Source organism: Haliotis asinina, chromosome 11, assembly GCF_037392515.1.
Source record: "Haliotis asinina isolate JCU_RB_2024 chromosome 11, JCU_Hal_asi_v2, whole genome shotgun sequence".
In the NCBI taxonomy this organism is placed as follows: domain Eukaryota; kingdom Metazoa; phylum Mollusca; class Gastropoda; order Lepetellida; family Haliotidae; genus Haliotis; species Haliotis asinina.
In genome coordinates this window covers 48,747,730-48,771,512 of record NC_090290.1, presented here as the reverse complement: position 1 = coordinate 48,771,512, position 23,783 = coordinate 48,747,730, and the positions used below count along the sequence as shown (strand labels likewise).

At 39.3% G+C, this 23,783-nt stretch overlaps 1 protein-coding gene across 1 annotated transcript in view; it reads left to right on the top strand.

The window, feature by feature from the left end:
* Positions 1-23,783, top strand: part of LOC137255495 (calcitonin gene-related peptide type 1 receptor-like) — a 90,487-nt gene that overhangs the window by 5,812 nt on the left and 60,892 nt on the right. The window contains exons 2-5 of the mRNA XM_067792931.1: positions 128-280; positions 666-791; positions 5,132-5,158; positions 11,838-12,034. Coding sequence (XP_067649032.1) covers positions 128-280; positions 666-791; positions 5,132-5,158; positions 11,838-12,034 — 503 coding nt within the window. The remainder of the gene's footprint in view (positions 1-127; positions 281-665; positions 792-5,131; positions 5,159-11,837; positions 12,035-23,783) is intronic.

The following is a 23,783-nucleotide window of genomic DNA, read 5'->3' as shown; positions in this document are numbered from 1 at the left end:
TTTAAAGGCAACCAACTTCAGTATAACTTTAATGTTGGTTGTTTGGACAAGATTGACACTGATTTCAGATACATTAAGAGTAGCAAGTATCCTGATTGTGAGGGTATTCTCCAAGTTTTTTCTTCAGACATTTCTGGGAGGAATAAGCATATCCGCTTAGAGGATCGGTCACCATCTGGTTGGGCTGTTGAATCTGAACTAGAGGAAGATGATATTGCCTCTGGATCCGAGGAAGAACGTAGATTCGACAAAGCTGAGAACAAAACCCTGCGCAAAAGACGTGCGTCTCATTCTGGACCAGAGGAAGGCCAAACTATGTTGCACCCAGTGCTACTGTGTCTTCTGCTAGCATGGTTGGTGCTTCTAGGGAATTTGCAATAGGTCAGAGCCAGCCTTTTCGTTCCATGGTCAAACGAGGTCCAACTCCCAACCAGTAGTGTTATTTCTGTGGCGGATTCGGCCACTGGAGTGTCGCATGTCCATCGGCAGCTTCATTATGTGCAGTCCAGTCAACCAGGTCCGATTCAGTCCAGTGCAACCGAGTTGCAGTTGTCAAGAAGTAAAGATGTTACTTCAGGTAATCACGTTTCTTTAATAAACGAAGTTACTTCTTTAGTAAGTTGAATATTTTGTATCGTTCCTGAGTATTCACATAACCTGTTTAGGTCGAGTTTCTGTGGGAAGTTGCAGTTCCAATGTTCAGGCGCCATCAGTCAAGAAAACCAACACACGACAGAAGGATGTTACCTGTTCTCCAGATTGTGACACTGATAGTTCTGCAGACTTAGGAGGTAATGACCTAGCTTCTGAGTTTATTCAGCTAAGGTCTTACGAGTTTAAATCCAAATCTTTGTGGGTCGTGAAAGGTAGTTTAAGGAAACATGTTTCCTTTAGGGTTAAAATTGGATCTCCTCAGTTAGTGATCGATACTATAACCGATGGCTATGCCATTCCTTTCGTTGACAGTCCTCTCCACCTTTTTCTAAAAATAACCAATCCGCTTTGAGGAACGGTACTTCCCTTGTACAGGCTATTGAAGAACGTTTACGAAACTCTTGTATCGTCGAGCTTGATAATCCCCCTTTAGTTGTTAATCCTCTTTCAGAAGCCATACCGCGTTCACGGAAGAATAGGCTTATTCTTGACCCTAGGTTTGACAATCAGTTTATAAAAGAAACATTGTTTTTAGGGCTATAAAATAGCCCTGTGCAAGATACAGGTTTCATGTTTAAGCTTGATTTAAAATCCGGTTATCATCACATTGACATACACTCTAGTCTACAACAGTACTTCGGTTTTGCTTGGAATGTTTATGGTATTATTAGGTACTATTGTTTCACAGTTTTGCCATTTGGGTTAACATCTGCACCTTACATCTTTACCAGTTGTATTCGCCCTTTACATATTGGTGAAGGCAATCTATTCATATTGTAGTGTACCTTGACGGTGGCTTTGGTTACGCTAGATCCAAGGATTTGTCTTCTAGTCATTCAGACATTGTTAGAGATGCTGTAGAACAATCAGGGTTTATCGTTGATGTAGAGAAGTCAGTATGACATCCTGTTACAGAGTTAGAATGGCTTGCATTCACATTTAGATTCTAGTATTCTTTCTATTCCTGTCAAGAAAATAGAATATATGGTGTCTAGTTTTTCAGCATTCACAGCTATTTCGCCCAGGTTCACAGCAAGGAGTTTAGCTGCTTTAGCAGGTAAGGTCATAGCTCTTACTCCCGTTTTAAGAGATATTTGTAGACATTTCACGAGGCATATGTATTCGGAGGTCCAAAAGGCCTCTTCCTGGGATAAATTTCTTCGGTTAGAATTTTTTTTCCTGCAGAAATTTCTGGCAGAATATTTTATTTCACTACCAGAATTATCTTAATTTAACAAAATTAGAGAGTGTAAGTAATGATACTGCTGCGTGAGTGGTAGTTTTATGTTTATTCCAAGTAATAAGCACTTAGCGTGATCAACTGATCTGATATTTTTGTTTCGCTATCAGAATTATCTTACTTCAATAAGATTAAACACCATCGTTATATAATTTAATATAGACTTTCTTTAAATGATGTCGTTTTCCCTGTTTAAAGCCTATTAGTATCGGACAACCAAGTATTTTACAGTGTGAATTTGACCGTATTTCATTATTGTATTGCTTTTACAATTTAAAAGGCTTATGCATTATTCCCATCCGTTTCATTATAACACAGTTGTAACTTTTTAGTGGATTCACGTCGTGCAAGAATAATTTAACAGTATTGGGGTGCATTTTCCAATCCCAATAAGCCTACATTGTGAATGCAAATAGAGACGAAACCGGACATATACTACATACATACAATAATAACAATGTAAGACATGTGAGCCATAATCTGAATTCATCAGCATGCCCGAAAAGACCAACGTACCAGATGAGATGATAAACAATACCTATGCGACAATGCAACAGTGTTCAAAGTGATAATACCCGCGAAAATGTAATTGCCTCGTTGAAACAATGATTTATGCCGAAGTGGCCACCGAGTTTTCACACCTGTTATAATTGGTGGTTTATCAGGTTGTCTCTATAAGCGGTCATCGTTCCGGTTCGGTTGTCCTTGAGTGGACACCGCAGTTAATAATTGCGCAAGCCAGAGAGCGGCCACTCGGGGAATACACCTAAACAATGCCAGTTGGTGCTGCTTGGACAATAGACGTTTTTTAGGGTATATCCAGTACGTTTTGTCGGTTCAAGGTTACATGCAACACAAAACAGATCTTTGCAGATTCTGATTCGGTTCGGCAACAAAAATGCAAATTAGTTATGAAGTTGAAAAAATAACGCGATTAAAAAACGCTTCCCCAGCGAAGGGCGGAAAAGTGGTTTCACCACCCATAGCACATGTGCAGTGATTAGCTTGAACAGGGAAGCCAACTCGTATAAACTCAAGTGATGTGTGCAAGATTATCGTTGCGGTCGAAGTGGGAGAACAAGAAATGTTTCTTGTGGTTACACGCATCCTGGTTCGGCAGTAATAACAATACACTGGTACATTACCTGCATATTTGCAACCCATGTTTTAAAAAAAATATGTAGTATTAGAAATGCTAATTTCATTGTTCAGTCTGAAAACTGAAATGTTTTAAATCATGTATATGGAAACATAGAAAATATATTGATTGTGACAAGCAGTCTATGTAACAGACAAAGCGCAATGTCTGTTTATTGTCACCTGTCACTCTGCTTGTCTGCTAATGACAATATGCAATACTGAACTTCAATATCATTGACCAACTTAACACCTACCAGGCTATACACCATAAACAAACTACATTGATTTATGGCTCGTGCACCTGGGGTCTGTCTCTGTCACATTATGTAATTACACAGAGAGTCAGGTGCGATTCTTGTACACATGACATGCTATTACATCTGTGAGTTGCAAACAAACTACCTCCATTTTTCCCGGATGGCTGGGTAGGACGGAACTGGGTGCAAACTCAGATTGTCAGTTTCAAGGTCTGTATGTACAAAATCCAACATTTCAATATATCATATTTATAGATAACTACTTCTTCTATTGTGTATGCTTAGAAGTGGATGGATGAATCATAATGATTGGAATATTTTCAAACTGTTTAACGCTGTTTTTTGTACGAATCCACGAGTGACCAACATAATTCTTTCTATTCCTGATTGAAAAACATGTAACTGATAATATGCCCACGGTACACTAGAACAGTGATATAAACTGCCATCATCACAGACACATTTATACAATTTAACATTTCAACCACTGGCCTTTGTTACGAAAACACGCCAATCAACTTATCTCACTAGCTTCTGTCATGATGGGACGATAATTCACTCACTAGGGTCTTGGTTGAAAAAGGGTAGGAATAACAAATATAAAGGTGATATTGTACCACATTAGTCATTCTTGAATGGGATTAGCAGGTGTGAAAACTCGGTGGTCACTTCGGCATAAATCATTGTTTCAACGAGGCAATTACATCTTCGCGGGTATTGACACTTTCAACACTGTTGCATTGTCGCATAGGTATTGTTTATCATCTCATCTGGTACGCTGGTCTTTTCGGGCATGTTGATGAATTCAGATTATGGCTCACGTGTATTACATTTCTTATTATTGTATGTATGTAGTATATGTCGGGTTTCGCCTCTATTCGCCTTCAACCCATATCGCATACAAAAACAATGTAGGCTTATTGGGATTGGAAAATGCACCCCAATACTGTTAGATTATTCTTGCACGACGTGAATCCACTAAGAAGTTACAACTATGTTATAATGAAACAGATGGGAATAATGCATAAGCCTTTAAATTGTAAAAGCGATAATGAAATGCGGTCAAATTCACACTGTAAAATACTCGGTTGTCTGGTACTAATAGGCTTTTAACAGGGAAAACGACATCATTTAAAGAAAGTCTATATTAAATTATATAACAATGGTGTTTAATCTTATTGAAGTAAGATAATTCTGGTAGCGAAACAAAAATATCAGATCAGTTGATCACGCTAAGTGCTTATTACTTGGAATAAACATGAAACTACCACTCACGCAGCAGTATCATTACTTCTCTCTAATTTTGTTAAATTAAGGTATTTCTGGTAGTGAAATAAAAACAATTCTGCCAGAAATTTCTGCAGGAAAAACATTCTGCCAGAAATTTCTACAGAAAAAAATTCTGCCAGAAATTTCTGCAGAAATGCATTTTCAGAGCCAATTTGTGAGATTATTAACACATGAACACACTGGCACATGGACATTTCGTGTTCATCTCCTCGAGATCTTTCCAATGACGTAAAATATGCCTTTGTAGCTTGCTCCTTTCTGTGTGTCAAGTTAGGACTCGCTGGGCATCCCTAAGTTGTCCCGCCAGGCCTTTAGTATTACTGAGAGAAAAGCATTATTTTCTTAGAGACGTGTGGCTGACTTTGTGCCTTTAACAACTTATGATGATTAGATAGATATAGTGAATAAAAGTATATCGTTTTAATAAAAATGGTTACGCCGTTCAACTTTTATGGAACATATTCGTCATTTATATTACCTAAAAAAAACAATAATATATACACTGAAAGTGACTGCGTTTTGTGAGTAATCCTTTCTGTGACCTTTTCAGCCCGTGCCAGACACATGAAGGTTCAGGGTAGGATAGGCCTTCAGCAAGCATGGGTCGATGACTTGGTTAACACATGTCATCGGTTCCCAATTACGCAGATCGATGCTCGTGCTGTTGATCACTGGATTGTCTGGTCCAGACTCAATTATTTACAGACTGCCGCCAAATAGCTGTAACATTGCTGAGTGCGGCGTAAGACCAACCTCACTCACTCACCCCGTGCCGTAATGATTTATGAGGCGAAGACGTTGACATGACCTTATTTGTATTCGTCAAGTGAGATACAAAACGAACAATGTACATAGATCTTCATCATTCAAACCAGACAAAACCATTTCGCTATTTGGGCTCCTACATCTAGCCCGGTTGCTATTTTTAGGTTGTTTGTCTCCATCCATCAGACGGCGGTATTCAGCCATGCTTCAGTTAGTAAGCATCTTGTGTCAAGAGGATCATTCTCAGTAGGGTGACAAGTTAATGTTGAAAAACATCAGGGATTGTCATCGGGTTTCATGAATCTTGTCAATAACTTGGAGACTTCGTCGACCATAGAGAGTAGTGACGGGTAAGTTGTTGGTTCCCAATTATGGACAAGAGTTCTGCAGTTAGACTACTTCGGTTTTCGAAACAAGGCAATGTTTACCGCCAGCATCGCCCAGATTTCCAATCATTCACTCTAAACCAAAATGCTTAAGAACACGTCTGTATTCGTTCGCTTAATATTGTTCCAATGCTTTTAGTAATAACTCTACCTCAAGAATACCAATTTCTGTAATGCGCATGCGCACCAGTGTGAAAATATGCACACCAAAAGTCAAGGCAAATAGGTTTCGGGACGAGGGGAAGATAACTCAATCTCTTTAGTGATTTCTGAAGGTCTCATTAAGAAGCAATCTCGCCATTTGGTATGCAGCAGCATCTTGAAGATCCCACCAATTTAGCCTCATATTCCTATTCCATGTTCATATTGATTGGAAGGTTTTGGCCATACAGTAACGCAGGTCCATGCAGGAGGCAAAGGTACCATAAGTCCCCACAGACTTGCGATCTGCCTTCAGCTTTTGACGACAACTGGCCCCGATTTTATGGAGTGTCAGTGCCAAATAGTCAGACATTTTGGTGTTCTGTAACTAGTTTGGTCACAATGGTCCAGCCTTCACTTGTTGGCGATCTATGGCCTGTTATCACTAATTTGACCTATATATACTATAAATTGTTCACTGGTCACGGGGGAATCATGGGTTGAGATACCCTCGATGTTTGTTTATGTTCCCTGTCTATAAACAAACCCATGAAGCATGGGTATTGGATCGTACACTTCAGCCACCCAGTGTGAATCAAACGTTAACGTTCGGGGTAGAACAGGCCTTCAGCAACCCATGCTTACCATAAAAGGCGACTATGCTTGTCGTAAGAAGCGACTAACGGGATCGGGTGGTCAGGCTCGCTGACATGGATGACACGTCCTCGGTTCTCAGCTGCGCGGATCGATGCCCATGCTGTTGATCACTGGATTGTCTGGTCCAGACTCGATTATTTACAGACCGCCGTCATATAGCTTAAATATTGCTGACTGCGGCGTAAAACTAAACTCACTCACTCAACTCAATTCACTTTCATGTTACTCATACTGAGTTGATAATAATGTAAAGCAGTGACCTAACATTTGTACATAAGGCAACAGTAAGTGACCTAGAATTACGTATTCACGTCCAGAATGGTGTCACTGTTGAAAGTTTGTTGGGTTTTTTTAATCTAGATCAGTGATGAACTCGAATTCAGTGGATGCAGTTGTCAAATCCGCTATAGAAGGAAAGTCAAGCCGAAACCGGTTTAATTCACTCTCATCCAAGCTTCGATACACTGTTCCCGACAGAATCTTCCCGAACGATCAAGCTTGCCATGTTCTGAGTTTCAACAAAGGAGGAAAGTCTTAATAAGGTGAGAGCCGTTAAAATTACGCTACGACGAGCTTTTCGCTAACGCTTCAATGGTTAACTGCCAAAGAACAGGAAAATGGAAACCCCGCCATGTTTCGCAGATTTGATGCATGCATTTCTGACAAAATAAAAATATGTATGAGTTGCGTTGAGGAGATACGTTTATAATTGTCTGCAAATAACAGGAAAACAGAACGAAAGAATAACGAAGTCACCAGACCTGACTTGTCGCAGCTGAGTGCCATTGACGTTTTTTCGACTTCTGACGTTTTTTCTAGTCTCTACCATAAATCAAGTAAGTTTAAACACTTTCCTTCTTAGATAACTTAAAATTTGAACCCCTAGTATATAATCGATCATGAACTCCGTCCTCATCAATCACCATACCCATGATAGCCCCAAACAATTAAAGCCAGTCTGAACAAGCAATACCACATCTCTTTCTGCAGTTGCATGCGACTGTAAAGAAATGGTAATAGGAAGTGCTCATCAAGTCGTATGACCAATCAGCATCTCTCATTCCTATCCACCAATTCCATACCTGAAATCTTCCGCGCATTAACATTTGTTGACATTGGTTTTAATTGGTTAACCCTCCCATCTTTCAAGACTAATATTAAATCCCTTGCCTTCCCTGTCAGACATATTGATCTTGGTACTGAGCTTGAGGACAGACACACTGTGTAGCGGATACCGAGAGGCCGTGCTCGGTGTTCCATTCTTGTCTATACCACATGAAAGCAAGGATATTGAATAAGCAACAAAGGTAAGTAGAATTTTCTTCCTCGTCTGATGTATCTATATTGGTAAACGACGACAAGATAGGATAAATGAATTTGACTTTTTGCAGTCCATAGGACGAATGAGACTTTAGGTGACTATACGTCCTTAGAGGTACTTTAGACGACGTTTCCTGCAAAGACTTTTCATGAGAAACATGTATGTTTGTGTTCACACCACAAGATCGGGGAAAGCGGTTTCAGACATTAGTTCAGCTTAGTGAAACAAAAAGTGTCATTGGCCTTTGTTTCATTGCAAATGTTATCTTTATGTATATTCAGCTCTGTCAATACTCTTTATATAAAGATAACACAATTGCTCATGCTCAGATACGATGATAATTTCCCCTTCTAAAAATGAAATTTATTTCTTTATTTCTTTATGTTCTTTGGCTCAGAAAGTAGTTTTGGATATACATTTAGTACACTCAAACCCTCACTCAAATGTGTTTATTCAATTATAATGGGGTTCAAGTGCAGCACTAATTATAGGTCTGTAGTTCGGTTCACTCTTTTCGACTAAACTATGTGGTGAGTGCCAGTCCTTTATTAATACGCATATATATCGTCAATGATATTTCAACATTAAATTCAATGTAAACGAGTCTCCAGCCACGAATGTCCACAGTATCACATTATTTCAATATATATCTGAGGTATCACAGTTACGAATTGGAGGTTATGTTCATTTGACTTGAATATAGCCCAGCATCAGAGTTGCTAGTTCGAGGATACCTACAGTATCACAATTACGATATCACAATTATTTCAGTTTGGTTCGAGTGTATGCAATGTACCACAATTACAAACAGGAAAGGATTTCACTTTGAATATCACAGTATGAAGGTATTTAAGTAAATAAATATAGCATCACTATTACGAAATAGAAGTTATTTCAATTTGGATCCGGGATATCATCAGCGTCACACATACGAAAAGAAAATTATTTCAGTTTAATATCCACCGTATCACACTTTCAAGAAGGAGTTTATTTCAAATTAGTTCGGAGATATCCACAATATCACAGTTACAAAAAGTGAGTTATCCTGATTTGGCTCGCTGATATCCACGGCATCGTAGCTACAAAAACAAGGTTATTTCAGCTTGATTCCGGGATTTCCTATGCTTCAAGTCGGGTAGTACGTTGATACTCACTTGACTCTCTATACCAAGTATCAATTCTAAGGACACCTTTCAGCTCAGGTTAACACTTGATCATATCTTCACTGATTGATTGGCACGACGCCTTTGGTCTCTCAGAAATGGTAGCCCTAAAGGGCGTGGTGCGCAATTGAGAATATTTCATTGATCCCTCTCGATAGGTATCTGAAAGTCTATACGGCGTTCAGGTACAACCGTCAACGCGGGCATGCGGTTTAGTGTTGCCTGTAGTCCTAATTTCACATTCGAAGCAAAGAACGACAACTGGATCATTTTAATTGTACTACTGTTGCAAGAATGTTGTTAAACATCATTTGATTTTTTAAGAAGTGGGTTATGCTTAAGCACCCCTTCATAAGAGTTCCTGAAGTACTAGAAGGTTTGGATTCCATCAATAAAGGTATCGTAGCGCTATGACACTTTCATGATGAACTCTATACAAATGATCGGTTACTCAGGCTGCGGGCGCTGGCTCGTTACCTTGACTCAAAAAGGATCAACCAGGCAAGACGAACGCGGGATTTGAGCTCCAGAGTTACTGACACGTCCGGCAGAAGATCCGGTTTTGTTTTGTGCGCAGTTTCACAACCCTGTTCATAGTATCTATCGATGTATTATACATATTCACATGGAAATTAGTACCGAACCTCCTATGATCTTATCACCCATATAGCCAGCCATTGCATATCACAATTATCACGATTTTGATTGTATGATATCATTATTTTCATTCTTCACGTGAGCACCATGCCTTTTTCTTAAATACTGTTTATCAGAGACGACCATCACGTACAATACTTGTTGCTGTCATTAAGCAAACATCAAGGGTGCGTTGCAAACAGCCAATCGCTTGCAAGCGATGTACAACAATTCGCGTGGCAACGGAGGGCTAACTTTCAGCCGCTTGTAATCGCACAAATAGCTGGGTAGGATCGCTTTGTTCTCAAACCAAAATGGCTGCTTAGGGAAACTTGAATTCGAGGCTGAACTTGATCAAATGGGAAATTGGTAGCTTACACCCCAGCATCCTCTGTTTCTTACACAGGTTCAATGTAGTTATCAGCAATCATAATTTCAGCAGCTCGTCATAGAGACTCTTCTAATGTGTTCTTCATTAGGGCCAGGCGAGCAAACGGTTATCGGTTATCGATTATCGCTCCGCCATTTTAGAAGAGTAAGAAGCGCTTCGAGCTGTTGCAAGCCGGAGATATTGCTTACTCAAAGTTATTCCCGGCTTGCAATGCACGCCAAGATTTCAGTAAATTCTTGTTGAAGGTCTAAAGCTAGGAAAGAAATCCGTCGATTTAGTTGCTTTCGTAAATTTACCAGTTAGGTTTTTACATTTTTTACATTAGGGTCCTTTTTGTCAGGATAATAAGTTAAATTGAGGTTTAGACCGGTTGAATTGACAAGGTAGATATTTATTAAATATGAAGTGTTGCGATACTATCTCGTGTGTGTATAGAATCGAGTTTTCCAACCGGCACATTTGGAACGCCGTGGTATTCAATCAGAAAGAAGCTGAACTTCAAATAATGTCAGTTGCGACCACATGTTCATGACGTTCGTGATGTTCATGGTGTTTATATTGTTGATACTCTCGGATGTTAATCAGCCGAAGATATATCTGAAGTCAGGTTGTTCTACACATGCGTGTTGTCATTTACCTGCAAGGTCAATATTCTGTATTCAGGCTTTAGTTTGGACTTTTCGTTCATCGAGAAATTCATTTGGGGTTGGCCTAGGTCCTTCAGAACCTATGCTGGTCATCACAAGCCACTTTGATGATCAGTTTAGTAAACATGTGTACATGTTTTACGACTTAATCAGTGGTCACAACATCAACATCTGTCCAGACACGACTATGTAAATGTTCCCATGTTTGACGTGAACATTTTGACACAAATGTACATACATACGTGCATCCATCCATCCATCCATCCATCCATTCATCCACACACACACACACATTGTTATGGTTAAAAAATTTTGCCGTGATGAAATGTGTAAGAAATCCCCTGTGAATCAGCAACACAGAACAAAGACAAGTCTAAAACATTCAAATATTGTTTATTAAACAAAGAGAGCAAATTAAACAAAGTCACAAGTCAATTTCACAATACCGATTTCAAATACAATAAAAATTAGACAAAATCTAAGGCAATGGGTCACAAAATATATAGCAAACTCACCTAAGTCTTAGTACGAGAGAGAAACAGTTATGCAGAATGTAACACAGCGAGCGGTCTGGCAGCGGCCATATATCAAGCATTGACGGACTTGTTGACGATGATGTAAACTCCAGTGAATGTGTCCGTCTTCGTGTCCGTGTCCAACACGGCAACTAGCATTTATGTATACTTTCAGTCATAGTTTCAAGAACTTTCGAGCAATTACGACCATCGCCACAAACGTGGAGAACTCTAGAACATAGTCGTAGCCTCGTGTTTATGTTTGTCAAAGGGAGGTAACTCCAAAGTACTGCCTTAAAGGCGTGCCGCTTAAATAATTCTCTGTAGGAAATGTGACCCATAATAAGTAACACTAAAACCTTAAACATTGTGACCCAATTACAACTACCGCAATAGTAATTAATAACAAATCAAATCACGGAAAATACACACACACACACACACACACACACACACACACACACACACACACACACACACACACACACACACATACATACATACATACGATAAATTTGAAACTGTCATCGATGGACAGAAATGGCACCTAGCAATTTTCAGAGATATGTTTTTCAGCTTGTTCCAGAATGCTGAAACTGTCTGACTATTTGACACTGATATATCATGAACACAGGCCTCAAGGACGACAGCAACATCAGTTTGGCCAGCATACCGTGGACCTTGTCAATACGGTACATCATCATCATCATCATCATCATCATCATCATCATCATCATCATCATACCATTTATATATTACTCAGCAGCGCTCTCTCCCTTTGCTACCAACCTCAGAAAGATTTACATACTTTACAAGTTACTGGAGATGGTCGTAGGTGTACGCTGAGATCAAAACCAAACGCTTATTCAGCACTTAAGGTTCAGGTATATGTGATTACATTTTGAAGAGGGTGGTCCCCTTGAGGACAATAACTTATCTAAACTTCCATGTGATTATGAGGTATGCTGGGGTTTTTTCCAACTGTATTTATGTGGGATTCGTAGTTCAAATGGATGTGATACAGTGATGTTATTTTAAGGTATCGTTAGTGTAAACCATATGTACTTGTGTCACACGTCGTATTTTGAAGTGTGTGTGCAACACATGAGCCACGTTATAATAAAGCCTTTACGTACAGAGACTTGCACTCCACAGCACCAATGATGAGTCACTTCAATGGTTATGAACTGAACGTTATAGTATAGGTACATACATATACTACACAACACAAGTTAAGACTCACTTAAATCACTCACTAAATGATAAATTATATATATGTGTGTGTGAGTGTGTGTGTGTGTGTGTATGGATGGATGGATGCATGTATGTATGTGCATTTTTGTATGTATGTGTGTAAGTGCACGCGCACGTCAAATATGTGTGTGTGTGAGAGAGAGAGAGAGTGAGAGAGAGAGAGATAGAGAGAGATATCACGCCAGTGATGAATTTCTGCAACCCTTATGCAAACTTGAAAACCCTTATCCAACTCCAAACCTTATGCAGATGTATTGCACGGGGACCGTGCATCAAACTGCTATAAAAAATCCGCTGTGTTTTGGTGTAAAGTTTTGTTAAGAAGTTGCCAATTTTCACTGAGTTTATTGAATTCATAGCAAAAATATTTTGGAGGTTAAGAATTTGTTTAACAAAACGTCAGTTCACATGCAAACAGTACCTTTATACAGTATGGGATATTTTGCAACATCTGCTTTGCCACTATGGAGGTGCGTAAATTAGTGGTGGCAGACACTGGATAACAATAAAGTTGTGACCTACAGTAATCTTGTCAAAATCCACGTTCCTGTAAACCTTAAGTCTTGTCGACAAAACATTCCTATTTGTCAACCCAACAAGGACGTATAGATTTCCGCAAGTGTTTCCGTCTATTTCATTTTTTATCCTATTCTTAAGAACAAGAAAGTGAGCGACAAGGGTCTCAAAGAATTACAACAGATATTGTGTGGATCATTAATAAGCCCTCCATATCAGTGTGTACATCGACAAAGCATTTGCTCTCATCTCAGTGAGAGGAGTATATGTCTGTGTCGGGTTTTTAGCAGGTGTTTATTTATTCACAGTTCAGCGACAAGTCATGGAATCCGCAATCTGAATAGAAACATATTGCCTTTAGCGGACTTAGCCTTTTAGATAAAAGGTATATTTTGGATGGAGTAAGTAAAATGAATCAAGTCATATCAGCCACGTATTTTGTTTATTTTACATCGGTTATAACTACAAGCATGACTTTGCAATTTGAAGCAGGATTTAGAACGTCATTTAAAGCCTCCTTTTTGAACTCTTAATAAATTGTCCTTTTTTCAGTGTCATTAAGGGTTCTATTTTCAAACCGGAAGACCATGCAATGCTCCTTTTTGCAATGTTGCTAAGTTCTGCAACTTCATTACACTTCACGTATGTGAGTTCCCCCTTTCATAACCTCGTTAGCTGCTTCGGAGCCTTTTCGGACATCATGAAATGCCTTTGTCGGAACGCCATTAAATTAATCTTTATCAGAGGTTATGAAAAACCAAACTCATGATAAAGAAGATTATCAAAATCTGTGCGTATTGTGAATACGCAAGAGTGAATACGCGTCAGGTATGCTTCTATATGCGATTGAAGGAATCGGTGAATGCAGAATGCATTATTTAGTTTTCTTTCCCTTAAGGGGATCATGGTAAACTGTATTTACGTGAGACCGTTCTTCAAACAATTTTGCATCTGGCTATTTCTGTGTGATTAATCACAAGCCCTTTCACTTTGTTCCACACACAAAAATCACCGACGCCGTTGCCCTCGGTCTCAATCTCTCCTTACAGAGACTTATACTTTGCTCTCTGAAAGCTTCTTATTAAGGAACCCTGCCATCCAATTACCGAAGGGTTTTGTCATCGCTGCTATGGTCACAACTTCCATGGCCACTATGGATTAAATTATGTAGAATTGGCTTGGCCTTGATCCCGACAAATACCGATTCCGAATTGAAAACCTTCAGAGTTGAAAGAGTAATGTTGATTTTTAAACGGCATGGTTTGGGCGTAGGTAATGATCCGTTAGCCGTGATCTTGTCGGTCATTAAATCGTCATCTCAAAGACCCCATTTGTCTTACACTAGAAATCGCAACTCCAGAAAGTATTTATTGCGTTTTGTAAACTATTATCCTAAAAGACGTCTTCAACTAGATACCCGTACCTGTACCTCGAGACAAGAGTCTCTTATATTAAAAACCCAAATGCCTTAGAAAATATTTATTTACTATTTTTTACTATCATCAGAAACAGTCAGTGATCGAGTGAGTTTCGTTTTACGTCGCACTCAGCACTATTAAAGTTACAGGGCGTAAATAATCGAGTCTGAACGAGACTATCCAGTCATCAACAGCGAAAGAAGTAGGCATGTCCTAGCCTACTGACTTCACCCGCCTCTAATCCGACGCCTTATATAAGTACTCCAGTACACTAACATTGCGTTTTTAAACCCGTCAAAACTTCTATGCTATCATTTTCATTCTCTAATATCCTAACAATATTTAAAATAAAATATAATCATAATAATACTTGAATTGATTGCTGTATCAAGATACAATACCTGCTTATGTTTAGGCGATCAAGGAAGTGTTGATGTCATGATGCAGAATCATACTGATTACCATTCACTATTCCATACGTAAAACTTTGAGAAATGATCAGCTCTGATTATTTAGATATAGATACCAACGGGAAACGACCTCATAAGCGAGGGAGCTAATTAATATTTGTAGGTACTTCTTTTTCAGTCCTCGTAAGTAAGCAATTTTTAGATATTTCTACGTAAATGAAGCTTACAAACGCAATGGTGCTGTGACTTTATATGCATTATTAGGATATTGTGTTTGTGTGTTCGTGTTACAATGTTTCTAGAAAACAAGACACAAATAACCTAAAATAATGTACAAGTCATGTATTTCGAAAATGGGAGCCAACAGTTTCAAATTCGGGGCCTTTGTATCGACTGAAGTGTAGAGTAGAACGTCATTAAATGTAGCTGTGTCTGGTCCAGAACAAAGTGAGGCAGAAGCAGCTGGTGGTCAACGTATTTGCTCGTCACGCCGTTTTCTAATCCCCTTAGCTGTACGATGTGTGAAACCAAATTCTGGTGTCTTCGGCCATTTTATTGAGGGAATATTGGTACATGTGGTATAAATCCATGCTCACTCACTCACCTACTCAGAAATAAAGCATCCAGCGCCGTATAAAGGAAGTGTTTGCACTAAATGAAGAAACTGAGAGTGTGATTCATTTTTAATGTCTCTCATATCTCGATCTGAAAACAATGACAAGCGATCGTGACAGTTTTCTTTGAGTTTGCTTTTTAGTAAGTTCATACATTCCTTAATTCAAATTGACAGCGTACTCGGTGTCGCCTCAGGCCATTTCAACTTCTGTTGAAAACAGTGATAACATTCCTCATCAGTCTCTGAAACCGTAGCGTGATTGAGATAGAACAAAACCACAACGCAATAAAACAAAGCAGAATGGTAATGGAAACGTGACAATTTCGACTCATGCGAAGTAAATGTCATCAAGTCATGACATGAATGTGGCAAATGATCACAGACCTCTTGCGGCGACCGTCAGGTTCCCTGGAAATTCAGACATATTTCCGAAGGTCTCTGTCCGGTTAACTGTACTCTATAAACTGACCGTTGACTGGTTCCACGGTAGGTCTAATGTTCGACAATGGCCTGAATGTAGGCCTCAGCGGAGTATCCCACTGGGTTTATGGACGGAATTGCCTCGTCAGCCTTTGGAATATCTAAAATTGCCAATGACAGTATACGCCGGAGAATCACATGGTGCATCAATGCCTTTATCGAATTACGTCGACCATACATATTACTCAGCGAACCAATTCATAATTCAGTCGGTCTTTATTTCTGGTTTATTGAAGGGCTATTGAAGCCTTAACATTGAATGCTGCAAGATGTACGTGAAACGGGGGCATTACTTAGGCGACAAAATGACGAGTGGACGTTTGTTTTATAATTCTCTTCATTTATTTTTTTCTAACTGCCATAGACTGACTTGTTTATCGATCATAGAAGATGGTGCGATGTAGCGACACAATATTCCAATGGATGACAAACATTTATTCTGTTAAAATACGCCGGTTTGGTATAAGCCCTTGCCAATACTTTACCGACGGGTGCAGCATAATAGTGCGTGTTCTGTAAATGATCTAATCCAGAGATCAACGTCATGAGCACCCATCTACATAACTGGGAGCCAATGACGTGTCAACAAAGTCAACGAGTCCGACCACCATATCCCGTTAATCGACTCTTATATAACAAGTATTGGTTACTGCAGATCAGTTGTAACTCGGATCTTTACGGGTCACTAGCACGATGGAATTTGGAAATCGTTGAAGGACAGGAAAGTACTAGGTGTCTTTTTAACCAGGACCCAAGCAAACATTCTAAAATTCACAAACTTTCTGCACCAGTTTGGATTGTAGATGTATTGTATCAATGTTATTAGCGGCGACTCTGCTCTTCCGTAAGATGGCCTTCATATTGTGATAGTTTCATTTCCGAGCTCCTTAGCAGAATCTTGCAAATTAGGTCTCTTGGGACTTATTTGACGCTCAACACAGATGACACCAGTGGTGCAAAACATGCTTGTCCTCAGTTTGAGCACCCCCATCCCATCGCATCTGATCCTCTGTGTTCAGCCCCTTAAGCCTCCACACCTGATCCTCTGTGTTCAACTCCTCAGTCCCTTCACACTTGATCATCTGTGTTCAACTTCTTAATCCCTTTATAAATAATGTCACTCAAAGACAATACAGTCTATTTTAGCGTGCCTTTGAAGCTTGTATATTAATTAACAAATGAGATTTTCCCATCCAGACACTTTTACGACAAGGACAGGATTAGTGTGGCATTTTGCAAGAATGAGTATTTAAGACAAGGTCTGAAAATGAACATCTCTGTATAGTCGTTTCCATGGGAATGTTGTTAAAAGAAATATGCCCCTTTTAGCAGTATTCGAGCAATATTACGGCAGGGTACATCGAATATGCGCTTCACACATGGTACCCATTTGGGGTCTACGGTGTGATGAGCGAACGGTTTACCCGCTAGGCTACCCCACGTAAAACTGTACTCACTCACTACTCACTGCTCTCTGCACTCAAACCTTATGATTAAAAGCAAATGACTGAATACGACGGATTACGGAGAAAACGGACGTCAACAAAAACTAAATGATTCGAAAAACTGGCCACCACATGGAGAAAAAAAGGCCTCCGAACTTGGAGAAAACGGCCTCTGTGCCTAGGACAAGAGGCCATCATAGCCGCACCACAATCACACGAGTATAGTATATATCCTAAATACCAGAGGTTTACTTTACTGCGGACAGGTTTTCAAAAATTGATTGATGTTTTTTAGTTTGACCTTTCAAGATTGACTGGTCGTTTCGATAGTAACGATGAACAAACCAGTTTTACTGATTGTATATTTTACATGTATAATTAGTTGATGATAGAGAAAATAGACGATAAGTAGTGTTTATTTTGACAACTTGTAGATGTACAACCTGACACTTTGCAATGGTTATGTTACCATTGACGTTGCCCTCGTATCATGATATTCACTTTGAGATGAATGAAAGCAAAACAAAAACAAACAAAAAATATCTGTATTTTGTGTTAATATAACATCCATTTTGTCCAGTCCAGAGATCATTTTCTCCAGCCGTGGCCGTTTTTCCTGCGTAATGACCGTTTTCTCCATTTTTGTTTAGGCCGTTTTCGCTGGGGTCCGTTTTCGCTATAACCCCAAAAAGAGTCGCTCTGCGGAGAACAATGACCACATACTTCAGCCAGCATTTACAACGAGAATACTTAAACATATATGACAACCTCATTAATTATGGCAGACTTCAGTAACTTCACAACACAAGCACTTAGGCGGCTTGACGGTAAAAGGCTCTCTTGGACGCTATCACATCAAAGACATTTGAAATACATGCCTTGTTTATGCATATTAGACAGAATTACAGAACCTGTGGCCTCTCGACCCTTCGTACGCAGTTTGATAAATGAAACGAAAATATATTTTCAATAAATATTCACGAATGCCATTGAAGCACTTTGTCGTACCGTGTCACAAATCAGATAAAACAAACATACTCTCAAGGAGGTGGCGAAGATAGCGTGCTCGGCAGATGCTCACACCTTCGAGTTGCTACTCAAAACTGTAAGCTTTGTAAGCAGCCATTCTGAAACCCGACCCAATAAAATTACTTTATTAGCATTGTGGAATCTGAAAGCATTCAATGCTAACTGTTCTCAAAGGTACTGTATTCATTTCTGAATTGTTGACTGTAGTACAAGCGGTTGTGTGAAAGTGATGAAGTCGATTGTTGTTACATTGTCGTCATGTACTGTTTTACGCCGCACTCAGCAATATTCCATCTATATGATGGCGGTATGTAAATAATCCAGTCAGGACCCGACGCTCCTATGATCAACAACATGATCATCGACATATGCAAATAGGGGATATGATGGCATGTGTTAACCAAGTCAGCGTGTCTGACCACCCGATCCCGTTTGTCGCCTCCTAGTAAGGGTTCCTGAAGATCAGTTCTAGCCCGGATCTTCACGGGTGAAGGTGATGGAAGTGTCTTCATTGGGCAGCGAATCTATCACAGACGTGATTTAATAAGCTCGGTTTCAACCTAGAATTTTCCAACAGTAACGAATTTGAATGCACCAGTTCGTACAAATATTTGGGAATTTCGTTAGTAATTGTTTGTCTTGAACAGCACATGTAAAAGAAGTATTGGATAGCGTTAAGCTCTTTGAGATGTTCTTCACATGATTTATTCATCGATAGTGGAAGATCTAAAATGTGAAAAAAGAATAAAACTTGCAACTATGTGATCTTAACCAGATGGCAGATGAATACTATTTTCTTTTGATTTGCCCAGCTTATAATTCAATGAGAAAGTTGTATGTCAAGAAATATTATTGTGCCCATCCAAACCTTTATAAATTCTCAGCATTGTTAAATAGCACAAGAAACATACTATGCTTCAAAATTTGTCCATGTCTGCTTACCATGCCATGTTATTTAGGGCAGAATATATCTCACAACAAAATGTAACCTACACTGGATTATTTTCGCAATCCCCTGTTCATGTATATCATATGTGCGTGTAAATACTGATTCATAGATGTCCTGTGTTGTACTACAGGATCAGAGACGTTCAGTACCAGGAATAAATCTGTGAAATTAAAACATTGCTGAACGTACATGGTACAATTAGCTTAAGGCGAGGGAGATTCACGGGAGCTAAAGAAATGATTACATAAATATAACTGAATTGAATGTAAGCTACAGTGTAAGCTTGGGGTGAATTGATTTGGGATTTGTAAGTGAATTCACAGTGGCAGTATTAAAAAATTCCAGTGCGTGGACTGAAGCTCAGTGAAACTTTGGTCTGATTGAGCAGCGGATCGTAGTCCTGACCTCTGACTCCTCTCTTCCCCTGATATGGATGTGAGGACATTTTATGCTATTCTTATACCCTCTATGGTCCTAACGGGATGTGTTAAAAGTCGTAGCTGTGAAATGTTATGTTCTTACAGACTTTCAAAGCCTAGGGAATGAGGTGGTTTTAACTACCAACTGCCATATTGCCTTGTCACTTCTTATTGTTAAGTGAACGCCCTTTTCATATATCACATAACCCTATGTTTGATTCAACCAGCTATTGGGATATTATGAAACTGATGCATAAACTGTTGTCATTTAGACAGATAGCTGTAAAAGGCATTTAGTTGTGCGAGCGATACGTCTACACTCGTAACACACGAGATTACCGAGACATGTACAGTTCTTCCTGAAGAATTGTTCTCTGTGCCATCAGTATGCAGCCATGTACTTTGGACTGACAATGTTAATGATATCGTATTATCTTTACATGTTGCGCTCGACGACTGTGTATTTCATCCTGCATTTTCAATGCTTAATCATCTCTGCGGGGATCATCTTCTTGCAGACACATGACACCTTCATTATCGAGTACTGATTCCTGAATAGGTCCTAATGACGCGTTGTGAATCGTACTATGAACTCAGGAATAGGATGTTTGGTTGCATCGAAGTCATATTTCAGAAGTCCAAGACCAGCGCCTTGACCGGTAAGTGTCCAATCTATGACACTGACCATTTAACAAAACAACAGAGATCAACGCCATGTGTCGCCTTATTTATGGGGAATAAATATGAACCATCCTAGTTGCTCTCTCTCTCTCTCTCTCTCTCTAAAAGGTGGAACCTCTCCACCAACTATTATCACATTACCTAACTGTCAGAAGTTTCTGAACTCATCCTGTGGCCTGTCCCCATAAACACTATCCACTCCGTCAAATGTCAGATAGCACGGTCTGCCATTAATATAAAAAAGGTTTCCAATCCATTTTTTGACCTGAACATTTTTTCTTGATCTTGAATTTCTTCAAGCTGATTGTTGAACGTAAGATGTAACGATCAATGTCTCCCAGGAATGTTTCTTTTCTTTGTTACTTTTTGCTAATAGAGCTCTCATTTAACGTTACGACAGAGCAGTGTATTAGGGTAGTGGTTTTATTCAAGACACTGGTTTGATTCCGAACAATGTTGACTCAAATTGCTACCACCGACGTGATATTGCACAAACCATGTCGGTCTATTGCTGAAATAGTTCGTTCGCACGTTCGTTTGTTCGTTCATCGCCTAGGACGACAAGCTTACATTTGTTAGGACTACAATACTTACCTGGAATTACCCCATAGTCATATGGTTAGAAGTGCACAAATTTGAAAATAGAGGATAGCAAAGGTTACAAAGGTCATAAACACATGCAGTGGCATGTCATCCGAATAAAAAGAGACAGACCTGTCGCTATATTTCTACGAATATATTAAGAATTGCATACTCGGAATAAGGTCAGATATGACGCCAATGTCGTATAATTTCGATGAGCCTGCTTCGGTCCTTCCGGCAAATGTAGCAGGATTTGCTTAGCCCTTTCAGATTCACCATGTGCCACCCATGATAATATGTGATTCAACCTACACTTGAAGATCCAGGTTAGAACTGGTCTTCAGCAGTCCATGCTTGTCGTAAGAGAAGACTAACGGGATCGTTTTCAGGTTCGCTGACTTGGTTGACACATGTCATCCAATCCCTGATAGATGTTCCTGCTGTTGATCTTTTGATGGTCTTGTCCAGACCATTATTTACAGACCGGCGTCACATAGCTGGAATATCGTTTAGCGTTCAGTTACAGAAAACATACAGTCAGACAGTGATCCGACTATACTTTTATCCATCCTCGATATCTCCAGGGTATACGTTCCGATGGATCTCCACTATACCCTGGATGCATCTATGGCTCAGTTCGATGTAAATTTATTAGCCCCCTCGGCTGATTTGTTATCCACACAGGTGTCTACGCTGGGAAGTTGAGTGAACCAATCACACCTCACTGTCACCTTTTACATTATCTATCCGATTACGTTTGGCAATACTGAACATGCAGAGGTCCTATGAAAGAGATAGAAGGAACTCTTGCATATATTTTTTAAAGTTTCGGGCCTATCATTTTCGTTTGTATCATTTCCCCAAATCACAGCAAACAAACCTTCGCGACTGCGACCGCGAGCTATATATGTTGACACTGTCAAACTCGGTTGTAACGGCGGATTTGCTGATCGGCCACTGTGAGAATGCGGAGCAAACACAGGGAGGTAATACAATCATTGGACCAACCCGTAGATGTATCCAGGGTATGGTGGCGACTTATCGGAACGTGTACCCTGGAGATATCGAGGATGACATATATCATGACTAACTTTTCAACAGGTAATAGATAGTTATGATCATATTTCTGTCTATAATGTTTTCAAACACCATTTTAATGGTAGCAGATTTGATGTCACCGACGACGTGTTTGCTTAAAACACGACATGTTTCCTTAAAACACGACATGTTTCCTTAAAACACGACATGTTTCCTTAAAACACGACATGTTTCCCTTGCAAAACACCAAAGTCAAGCACTCTTATGATGACACACATTTACTTAATTTCCTTTATCCCACACCTTCCGTCTCGGCGTAAATGTTTCCGTTTAAGAATGGAGATTTGCAGTTTGAAAACGTGTTTTGTAATACTATTATTTTGGTCTTCAGCGACGCAAACAGCTGTCAAATGTCGTCTCAAAGTGATGACGGTGTTCATATCCATCGATCGATCATTGATGGAAAGAAATATCGTCTTCAGCATCCAAAATGTTTTTCTATTGAAAATGTTGAGTACATGTTTTAGGAGTGAGTGTGAATTAAGGCCTTAGGTCATATCATCAGTATTTCAGCTATATAGTGACTACAAGTTTTAGATTCACAATAAACCCTGTCTACGAGGGACAGAAAAAACAACTAGAATATTTCAGATATAGATGGAGAGCTAATATGCAATCTAAAACTTTCAACTATTGAAGATAATAGAGTTTAAGCTCTAGATCACTCTAGAGTTGTGACGATACAGAAAATTCACAATACGATACGAATCACGATATCTTGAAACGATACGATTCGATTTGATGGACATTGCGATATGCTATCGTTAGATGTTTTCTTTACAATTGTAAATTTTTTATATCAAGTAACAGACTGAGTGTAAATATTGACATAACCGTCAATTTCGTGTGAACATTAACAATTTTGAGGTCAACGATACATATCACGATACGAAAAATGACGCTGTATCGATATGTTTGTGGGCCGATAAAGTGTCACGATTATCGATACTACGATATATCGTCATAGCTCTACTGATCACCCACAACTTAAGGTGGATCTCATACTAGGCATTCTGGGGCTTACAGTGCACCCACTTTTGCTTCCCGTATCTGCTCTAGGTGGGTTTACGCCCCTTCAGATGTTAACAATTGTTGACAAATTTTGCCAAAGATGTCTGTTTGCGGATCATATTACTCAAAAAATTGAAAACATTTCTATTTTCTTTTTAAAACATATATTAAATGATAACTGACATCGTTAAAAAGACCCTTCGCAGTTTTTACACTGAAATATTAATCCCTTCCGATAGAAAAATCGACATGCTTGACCGGGATTATTTCATCACGAGGGATAGAAATGTGGTGATCCTCGACAGGTACTCATGAGTATGATTGATCAACACGACATCGTCGCATAAGAACATTTTAAGTCTGGACTCTCAACCCAAATTAGTGTACCAACTGTTGGTTTAATTTCACACAGTTTGTGTCAGGTGACGAACTGACAAGCCCTTGCGTGTGTTTCTGACAGGCGAAGCAGGATACGCCCAACTTTCACTCTCAGTACTAGTTGGTATCGACGCTATTCCAATTGATTTACGACAATGTACATAATGAAGTTGCATTTGTACAAAATCAATTGTCTCTGCCTTAAGCACTTAAGAGAACTTTTGATTACATCAAGGTTTTTGTTGCTTTGATTCACATTCTCAGAGGCACATCAAGATACGTCAAAATCCTGCA